At 38.0% G+C, this 10,742-nt stretch overlaps 1 protein-coding gene across 1 annotated transcript; it reads left to right on the plus strand.

Moving 5' to 3' along the window:
- Positions 1-1,273: 1,273 nt before the first annotated feature.
- Positions 1,274-6,026, plus strand: FTCDNL1 (formiminotransferase cyclodeaminase N-terminal like). Its single transcript, XM_049615251.1, is given in 5 exon segments — positions 1,274-1,388; positions 4,316-4,387; positions 4,390-4,416; positions 5,876-5,944; positions 5,947-6,026. Coding segments are annotated over 5 exon segments (363 nt in total).
- The last annotated feature ends 4,716 nt before the right edge of the window (positions 6,027-10,742 follow it).

The following is a 10,742-nucleotide window of genomic DNA, read 5'->3' on the forward strand; positions in this document are numbered from 1 at the left end:
GTTTACACAGAAGAGAGAGGTCTGAGCTGCTTTATTACAACAATGTTATTAATGTCTACAAAAGCCTAATGACCGTATTTTCATGAATTTTCAATCATGAGATGATGGTCACAAGATGAAAACTTGCTTACAAACCTGAACTAACATGGAGCCTTGTGTTCCCTCTAGGTTAGGATGATTAGGCCCATGAACAATCCTAGTGAACAGAAGCCAGAGGATTGATGCATCCAGAGTACTATTATTTGCACCAGAGCACACGGTTTAGCCAAAACTCAGCTTAAAGTTTGTCTCAAGCTTGGGCACCATTCACTGCGGTATTCCCCACACTGAGAACATTACCCGATACAAAATAACCCTTATCAAATAATTTGTTGAATGAATTCGTGAGGGCCATATTTATTTTTAGTTACGATATTTAAAAGAGACCTAAATATGGCCTGGTCTTGAAAAGGGGAATTCTTTTCTTACTGTTTTGAGATATTTAAATTTCTTTAGTCAATAATATTTGAGAGTTGAAAAATGCCATTCTAGGTACTAAAAAGAATCAAAGCAACCTCTAAAACTTGTGTAATTAATGCATTTTCACCAAAAGGATCAGTCACATTTTTGGCATTGTTGGTTCACGTAGGATATATATCAGATTTCAGTTCCAGGAAGAGAATCCTGTGAAAAGATTTTCAACTGATACAGGAATTTTGGAGACTGAAGTATAAGAGGAATTTAGTCAAATAGTTGTCACTTAAAGCACCCAAAGAGTCCCTTTTATTTGTTCATATATTGCCTGTGGCATGGCCCATAGAGATATCCTTTCTTTTGCCAGAAAAATAATTTTTATAAGAATCTTTATTTCTCTTTGTTACAGTTCCCTAGTTAAGTCTCATTTAACAAGAGGATCATGCTTATTTGATAAATAGGACAGACCTCAAAAAGAGGATAAACTAAGGAAGATGATGTTTCAAAGGGAATAACATACTTTAACAAAAAAGTTTCATTTCCATGACAATTCAGGCTGAGTAACTTGCCCTGTGTGTTCTAGTAGTGTTAACTATGTTCCTACGTTCATACGTGTGTGGCCACCTACGCATGGTTTCCTGGTTGACTGGATCTGAGGATTTTATCCTTTAGGTGTTCTGCAGTAATGAAATAGTGAAATGTTCATATTATGACTGCTTGGTTTCCAAAAAACTAATTTTTATAAGGTTAATGAACATGAAAATATGAACACACCACAGAGACCAAAATGAACAATACTTTTTCTCCTAGAAAAATCACCATGTCTTCCTCCAGACTGGGGCTCTGTTTGGCTGCCTGTTTACTAAATATTTCAGAAGCCAGAAGGAAATACATTGTTGAGAACATAGCAAAAGCAGCTCTGCTTGAAAAAAATGGTAGGAACAACAGACAATTGAAGCGAATATGTAGTGTTTTGATAAATACAGTAATTTTTGTATAATGCAGACAGTGCTACAGAACACTCTTCTTTCTTCTTAGACTTCCCTCCTTGTTCTTGGGCTGTTACAGCTTTTGCAGGACCCCAGGATACTGAGATAGGTCGGTTACTCAGATGTGCACATGTGCTCTTTCCCAAAAGCCTGCATACGCTCAGCAGCGCACTGATTCACATTGGAGAGTGAGTGTCTGAGATGAGCATTGTTCAAGATTTCAGGCTCCTGAGGAGGATATATTTACATAAAGGTTTAATGTTTCCCTCATGGGCCATTTATGTGATCATTAATAGAATGAGCATAATTGTACCTTATGCTTTTTATTCGACAGGTTAAATAAAAAATAAACTTGCCAAATACCAGCTACTTTTCAAAGCTCTCCTGCCAGCAAAGCCCATACTTTCATTACAACGTTATTATTTCTACTCCATTTTCTCCATATAAAAACTCTTAGGCGATTGCCTTTAAGTGATGTGTGTAAGATCACTCAGCAATTCAGAAGACTGGAACTCAAACCTCCTTACTCCCTGGGCCAGTGTTTCCTGTGAGAGATACCACTTTTTATTTTACTCTTGTTAATATGTTCATGTGGTGACACACAGTTCTAGATACCACTTGTTTTTACTTTCATGCACACACAAAACACAGTGTATTTTCAGACTTCTAATCATTAAGTAGATTAAATTTAAATTTTTGGCAACAGGTGAGCATTAGAGTCACAATCCTGAAGCATTTGAGACAGTATATTTTAATTTCTGATAGTCATTTTTGATTCGGTGGCTATTTTTCATGAGAAGGAAGTGTTTTCCCCTAGCCCATTTCTGATGATGAGCACATTTAAGTTACCACCTTACAACTTTGCAGGAGCTGCAAATGTCTAAGAAAATTCCTGATAAGTTGCCGATAAGAAAGCCCCTCTGGAGTCAGTCTGCAGCTATGCTTTCCCATTGTCTTTGTGGGAAGAGCCAGCTTGGGTCCCTCATTGTCAGACATAGTACCTCTAATGGGATTGGGTTACCTGTCTCTGTGATTAAGTGAACGTGCAGAGACATCTGTGGAAGCCATATACTGATGGACGTCTGAGTCTCAACTTCCCGTTTTTATCAACTTATTAGTGGCAGCAGCTCAAGTGGAATTATAGCTATTATACTCCATTACAAACACCAAACAATTTACTTCTGCGGAGATCCATTGACAGTTCCTACTGCCAGCAGTAATTTTTTTTCTATATGCATGCTTAAGAAATTGCAGGAGAGAGGATTTCATTCTTCTAGCATTTGATTCAATCGTATCCTATGAAACTGAGAATAAAAGCTTTTCAGAAGAAGATTTAGGATGAAAAAATAAAATTATCTCTTTTCTTCCAGGAGCTAGAGGATGTTGAAAAAATACATAAAGTAAGAGGTTGTATAATCGTGTTCTTGGCTTCATCTTTTACAGTTTTAAAAATGAGGGAAGGTGGCACTAGTTAAGAAAATGACCTGTTGTTTTACAAATATTTTAAAGACGTTTATTTTTAAGTGGGTGGAATAAAACTATATCGTCCATATTTTTTCTGATTAAGCAATGTGAAAACATTTAAGTAGCCTAAAAGGTCTTAGGTAAAGGAACCTGAGTTATAAATTTTAGATGTATACCAGGGCAGGGCTCTATAGATGCTCATTTGGCTATGAGTGAGTGACATATGTTTATCTTTTCGTGTTATTAAAATTAATGGTGTGGGGCTGCTATAAGCTCTGTAGTTCCTGTGTGTAACTTATTTTTCCTCTCCTCTGAAAAGATTAATTGTTAGGCTGCCAGGGGACAGGGCGACAAAGGTATAATAGCATAGCTAACGGTTTAATTACTGCCTGAAAACTTTTGTCCTTCACTTTGAATTTGCTTTTGTAGGCTTAAGGGGGACTTTTAAGGAGGCTGAACCAGGCTTGTAAACTTTAAAAATAACTTTGGGGTAATGTGCGGCTGCCATACAAGTGTATAGCAGCTTTCTCCTCCAGGTTACACATTCAAGTGAGTCATAAGCCACCAAAAGCTGGAAGTCGTTAACATCTGAAGGATGTTGGTGGCCTCTGAAAGGAGATGGTGGAGACAGAACAGTTTCTAATGGACAGGTGCATACATCCCAGAAGCCTGTGTTTCAGACACTAATTGGCCTATCCTCGTTTTACCAAATGTCAGATTTTTATCCAGACAGTTTGATTTGGAGGTTTTCGAAGGAAAAACTGGCAAAGCCTAGAGGACAAGATGGAGAAGGAGCAGAATTTAGAGTAATGTGATGTGGCGACTGAAAGAAGAGGCTACCATCTTAGACTGAGTTAAGAGAACCTTGGCAAACTCAGTAGCGAGTCCAAGTCCAAGGCATGATCTGGTGTAGACACCAAAGGCTAGCATCTGAGCTGAGCCGTCTGGTTATATAGTAACCAGATAGAGTTATAACTATAATCTGGTTATATAGCAACACTATAAGAAGTAGCCATTACCACCTGGGAATTTCATGATTAGCCAATGTCACTTCAAAGGTCAAATACCAGAATTTTTCTATTTTTTTAACACAATTTTTAATGTTTATTTATTTTAGAGAGAGAGAGAGAGCGTGAGTGAGGGATGGGCAGAGAGAGAGAGAGAGAGGGAGACACAGAATCCCAAGCAGGCTCCAGGCTCTGAGCTGTCAGCACAGAGCCCAATGCAGGGCTTGAACCCACGAACCGTGAGGCCATGACCTGGGCTGAAGTTGGAAGTTTGGCTGAGCCACACAGGCACCCCCCAGAATTTTTCTGTTAAACTAAATTTAATTGCACCAGAAGATCTAAATTATTAAGGATTCATCACAGAAAAAAAATTCTAGCATGTATGTGTTGTTTTTTTTACAGGGCACAGGTATCCTGAAGTATCAGTGCTCAATATATTTTCATTTTCTGATCAAGACTACAACAGATCAATCATTAAACAGCAGCTTCTGTTAATGAGTTAGGTAAGATTTCGGTGTCTTTATGTATATGTCTTTTGATGAAGGATAAGTTTCAGGTAGACCTGAATGTTCTTTAATCACTGATTTCCTGTATAAATCCTAATACTCCCGAGAATCTATCTTAAAACTGCATTTCATTATTCTTCTGAACATGTATATCTCAAATGTTTCCAATTTTCTCTTTAGTAAAATGAGCAATGGGGTCCAAGGTTTAATATTCTTTCACTGAAGATGATCCTGTATCAAATGTGGTTAAGGAAACCTTTTCTGGTTTTAACCTGTGAAGTAATAGTGTAGAAATCAGCCTTAATTTCACCAATAACTTGGCATGGAATGAAATAATGAAATATGCCAAACAGTTGTGTTTTGGGTTGGGAGCCTGAAATCTTTTATTTTTTTTTTTAAGTTTATTTATTTTGAGAGACACAGTACATGTGTAAGTGGGGGGCGGGGGGGGGGGTGGGCACAGAGGGAGAGAGAGAATCCCAAGCAGGCTCAGAGCCATCAGTGCAGAGCCTGATGTGGGGCCCGAACCCACAAACATGATCTTGAGACCAAGATCCAGAGTTGGACACTTAACTGACTGAGTCATCCAGGTGCCCCAGGGAGCCTGAAATCTTGAGTTGTTCATGGGTTGAAATGAAATGAGCTCCATGTCTCATAGGGATGTTCTCAGATTTAATAGGAAAACTTGAATTGGAAGAATCATAATTGTTTAAAGAAAAGCCTATATTATCTTAATACTACTTAGTAAAGGGTTCCAAATATTTTCAAGTAAACCTGATTTCAACTGAGTGTCTTCTTTCAAAAGGTGTATTTGTTTGGAGAGCAAAAAGCTGACTGATAACTTCCAGCAAGCATAGGACTGATTATCTTGAATGTTAATCATAGGATGTAAAATTTGCTTCTTTGTTATTTATCTCTATGGCTAAAATGGTCATATTACACTAATGAAAACTCAGAGTAGCAATAGTATAGGTGTTTATAATATGTACTTCGATATAATGATTCAATGAAAAACTCTAACTACTGAATAAGAGCAAAAATCAAATACTTATGCTTCAAAAAATGTATGTGTGTATATTTTAACATAATCATAAAACATTCTGAAAACATAGAATTTTATCAGATTAATTTGGTAAAATTGAAAAAATTGAAAGTAACCAATTAAAAAACTGACAAAGTTATTTAAGACTGATGAACATTGCATAATTCTTCTACTTTGGGGAATAAAGAGCTGGCAGAAATACGAAACTTTATGACAATTGGGAGGACAAAAGGGAACTGTTGATCTTTTATTTTTCTTTGTTTTGGATAAAAACAGTCTTCTATACAGATTGAAAACAACAACAACAACAACAACAAAAAACCCAGAACAACTAGTAAGACAGTAAAATCATAGCTGCTGGTTTAGATGCGATTGAAAGTTTAGTGATTGCTGTTTCCAGTTTCATGTTTTAAGGCAATTCCGTTTTGGCTGCCAGCGTGGAGGCTTTTAAGTCTGTGAATATGGAGGCTCAAGAGGGGATCCACCTTGCCTGGGAGCAGTGGACCTCATTCCCATTTACACTCTATCTCGTGTACAAGCGGACAAGTGTGGAGCTGTGGCCTAAGTAAGAGAAAGTTTAGGGTAGTGTGTCATTCCTGGTTGGAAACCACTTTTTTTTTTAAACAAATCAGAACAGTTTGTGACAATATAGTCATTCCTCAACTCCCTGGAAGAGTCGACCTTGAAGAATTATATCAATAATAGGCTTTCATGGGTTGCAGTGCATACCGTGGCTTTGTGACTTCTCTCTCCACTTTCCACCCCATGACACTATGGAACACTAAATGCCGTGGGATGGGGGCAAATCAACCTTTTGTCCCTTACAGATTTGCCATAGATCATGAGGAAAAACAACAGTAGTTTCTAATGAGTTCCTTAGATTCTTCAAGGCAGAACAATGGTGTGTTTGGCCCATCTGTGTCCTATTTTCTTGAGCAGGGGTAATGATGAGGTTGAAAAACCACTTAAATGTTAACTCCTACCCCTTTTTCCTCTGATTTTTTTTCTTTCTTTCCCTATGTACAACTCTCTTTAAGATTTGCTTTGGAACTGAACTGTCACATGCTTGATTTCAGCCCCAGGGGTAAGTTTAATTTGGAAAATTTGAGCTATGTCACTTGAGGTGTTTTTGAATTAGGCAAATTGGGAGAAAAGAAAGACCTTTTGCCTGGACTGTCTAGCTGCACCGTGGTTAATTACGAGATGTAGAGGCTCATAACCTTTGGGGGAAAGTCCGCCTTAGGATAATTGCATTCTTCTCTGTATGACCTCAGAAATCCCTGTATGATGTTGCCTCATGTATTTCATACTGAATTGTCTAACATTTGGGATGTAGATTTGGACTCTGACTGAGCTACATCAAGTACTGGCACTAGTAAAAGAGACTTGTTTCCAGAGGAGCACCTCACCACTTGTGCTGCCTTTTAATGTGACCTCACAATCTAGGGATTATTTCCCAGGGAAGTCTTGGCCCAAAACTTGCTGTACTTTTTATCCAAGAAAGAGTTAAAATTCAGCACGGGGGAAATACGTTTCACACGAAAACAAAGAGTTCAGAATTGTCCAGACCTGAATAATGATTTTAATTGTCTTCAAAACAATTATGTTCAATTACATTAAATCTCAAATTAGCTAGTACATGAAGTTCTCCATTACATCAGGACTGGTCCTCCCCAGATGTTCATCCTGCGTAGGAGACAGTTGACAGTCGGATGGTCTGGACACAGTATTTCTCCCTTCCCTTGCCCTTTTGCTTCATTGGCAGCTACTGTACCTCATGATTTAAACATGGACATTTCTAATTAAATGAGAGCTCAGCTGCGTTCTTGAAGTAATTTATAACATTTGATTTGAAATGTAATAGCTTCAATCTTCATCTGATTAAAAACAGTCATATACTGTACATGGTTACTATTTTGATGGCTGCAACATGCAGTTTTTATTTTTACATTCCCCTTTCGACACAGCTGTTCATCTAATATCATCCATTTTTTTAAAGCTTTTTTTATTTGTTGTTGTTGTTGTAATAGCATGTTCAGGCATTCTTATGAAGTAGAAGTATTCAATTCTAGGATCTTGCTGTTCTCACAACAGTGAAGGGACATTTTTCACTAGGGTAACACCTTCTCACGGAAACCAACTTTTTTTTATTTTAATGTTTATTTTTGAAGGAGAGGCAGAGCATGAGTGGGTGAGGGGCAGAGAGAGAGGGAGACACAATCCGAAGCAGGCTCCAGGCTCTGACCTGTCAGCACAGAGCCCGACGTGGGGCTTGAACTCACAAACTGCAAGATCATGACCTGAGCTGAAGGCGGATGCTTTAACCAGCTGAGCCACCCAGGCGCCCCGGAAACCAACTTTAAGATAATAATTTAACTTTCTTTGGGAGGAAGGGTAATGGAGAACATTCCAGTGACATGAAAAATAGTTAATATTTACATGCGTGATTCATGTACGCTTTATATGCAAATATTCTGAATGATGTATTTCAGAACTTTTTTATAGCACCTGTAAGCTTTCTTGTAACTTAAGGAATGAGTTCTTTTTTTTTTTTTTTTTAATGTTTATTTATTTTTGAGAGAGAGAGAGACAGAACTTGAGCCAGGGAGGGGCAGAGAGAGAGAGAGGGAGACACAGAATCAGAAGCAGGCTCCAGGCTCTGAACTGTCAGCATAGAACCTGCTATGGAGCTTGAACTCATGAACCATGAGATCATGACCTGAGCCAAAGTCAGATGCTTAACTGGCTGAGCCACCCAAGTGCCCCAAAGGAATGAGTTCTTAAAATGAGGCCCAAAATTGGCGTTCAGGGCCTTATAAATGTCGAAATCATTTGCAAGTTTTATGCATGTGCATTTGTGTATATGTACATAGGGACAGACACACATAATTTTGCATATAATTTTAGTTTAAGAACTTTTAGAATAGAGAGCACAGCAATGCAGAGGCTCAGAGGTGAGAACATCCTGGGTTTGAGGACCTGCAAAGGACTTCAGCATGGCATGCTAGAACTTAGAGATGAGGTGTGATGGTAGAGGCATTCCTGGGCATGTTAAAAAATGAAGCTTCAGAGATAATTAGAGGTCAGAGCATGAAGTCCTATATGCAAGGTTAAGGAATTCAGACCTTATCCTAAAAGCAGTGGGAACCACAGAAGAGTTTTAAGCAAGAAAGCGGTATGATTGGCTTTGAATTTTAGAAAGATTACTCTGCCTGCATGATAGAGGATGGCCAGGAGGCAGGCAGACCAGTTTGGAAAGGTGGTGATAACAGAATCAAGAGTGGAGAGAATAGAATGGGGGATGTTGAGGGGTGGGAACAGAGTGGTGGCATGAAAGTGTCATCACTTACAAATGATGGAAGAAAGAGGATTTTGGGGAAAGAGCATGAATACATTTTTTACATGCTGCCATTTGGCAGTTAGATATAAAATTGAGAGCTAGGAGACACAGAGATCTAGTCTGTATTTATTTTAAGCTTATACTTTTTCAAAAATGTTTTGGACTTTGGTTTTCATTTTCAATTAAAATCACATTTGATCTATTAGGCTATATTTCATTTTTATCTCCATTGTCTCTCTAAATTTTTTTCTTTCCTCCCTTCCCCCCCTCCTCATTGTGTCCTTCCCTGTTTCTCTTCTTTCCTCCTTCCTTTCCTCTTTTTCCTCTTTGTTATTGTTAAAATGATACACACACAGCTGAAAGTTGAATATTTTACAGGGTTTGTTCTCAAAACTCTAAGTACCTACATAATCCCCTTTCCATATCACTTTAATTTCCTTCTCCCCAGAGCCAAGTACTTTCCACTCTTTTGTTTTATCATTTAGGATTCAACTCCAGATATCTAAATACCAACTCATACTGGTACTTTTTGGTTTTTCAGTTTTAGGCCTTGTCTATTGAATTCTCCCTACAGAGGGTGAGAATTTAGCTTCCTTTCACCCCCACCCCTACCCCTGACCCCCAACACACGCACACTCTTCCCAATTCTCCCTCTTTTAGATATAGTTATATCAAAATTTGGATAAATATTTAGTGGTTACATTATTACAACTATGTAAATATTATTCATAATGAAGTACTTAGAATGTTATCATTTTACCCTTTCTATGCAACTTGTTTTTTTTGGAACTGATCATTATCTTTTTGATTGTTTACTTCGTTTTTTATATATTCATCACTGGTTTAACCCCAAACTCTCTGTTAATAATGGGATCTCTCCATGCATTTAGATAGAGCATTCCATGTATTGGATGTTCTATCAGTTTTATTATCTTAAAGAACCATCATCTATACCTCTCTGACCTGTTCCAATCAGGACCGGTTGCCGTAAACCCTAAATTTGTTGAGGATAACTGTCATTACAGCATCTCCCTTTATTATCATCCTGGGTGCTCCCTTCACCTCTCTCTGTGTTGGAAACACTGGTTCCTAAATCTCTTATTTTCTCTTTTTTGTCCCCCTTAGTTTATGTCCTTGTTTTAGTCGCACATATCTTTTACTGGCTTTCTTTAAAAAAGGTGGGAGCAGTATATTTTTGAGACTTTGCATGTCTGAAAATTCCATTCATTTCACCTTCACACTGGTAGTTTGACTAGGTGTAGAATTCTAGGTTAGAAATAATAATTCCTTTATTTTGAAGATATTGCATTATTGAATTCTTATTTTTATGTTGCTATTGAGACTTCTAAAGCCATTATGATTCCTGATCTTTGTATGTGATCTGTCATTTCTCTCTGGAAGCTTGTAAGATCTTCACTTTATTCCTAGTGTTCTGAAATTTCTGTGATGCCCCTTTGTATGACTCTCTTTTCATTTATTATGCTAGATATGTGCTAGGCCCTTTGAATCCTTGAAACTTTTTATTTACTTATTTACTCATTAAAATTTTTTTTGAATGTTTCTTTTTAAGAGAGAGAGAAACAGAGTGTGAGCAGGGGAGGGGCAGAGAAAGAGAGGGAGACACAGAATCTGAAACAGGCTCCAGACTCTGAGCTTTTAGCACAGAGCCTGACAAGGGGCTCGAACTCATGAGCTGTGAGATCAAGACCTGAGCTGAAATCAGACACTTAACTGACTGAGCCATGCAAGGACACCTGAAACTTAAAAAAAAAAAAAAAAAAAAAAAAAAATTAATGTTCATTTATTTTTGAGAGAAAGAGAGAGAACATGCATGAGTGGGGGAAGGGCAGAGAGAAAGGGAGACACAGAATCTGAAGCAGGCTCCAGGCTCTGAGCTGTCAGCACAGAGCCTGACACGGGGCTTGAACTCATGAGCTGTGA

The sequence above is a fragment of the Panthera uncia genome, assembly GCF_023721935.1.
Source record: "Panthera uncia isolate 11264 chromosome C1 unlocalized genomic scaffold, Puncia_PCG_1.0 HiC_scaffold_3, whole genome shotgun sequence".
Classification (NCBI taxonomy): Eukaryota; Metazoa; Chordata; class Mammalia; order Carnivora; family Felidae; genus Panthera; species Panthera uncia.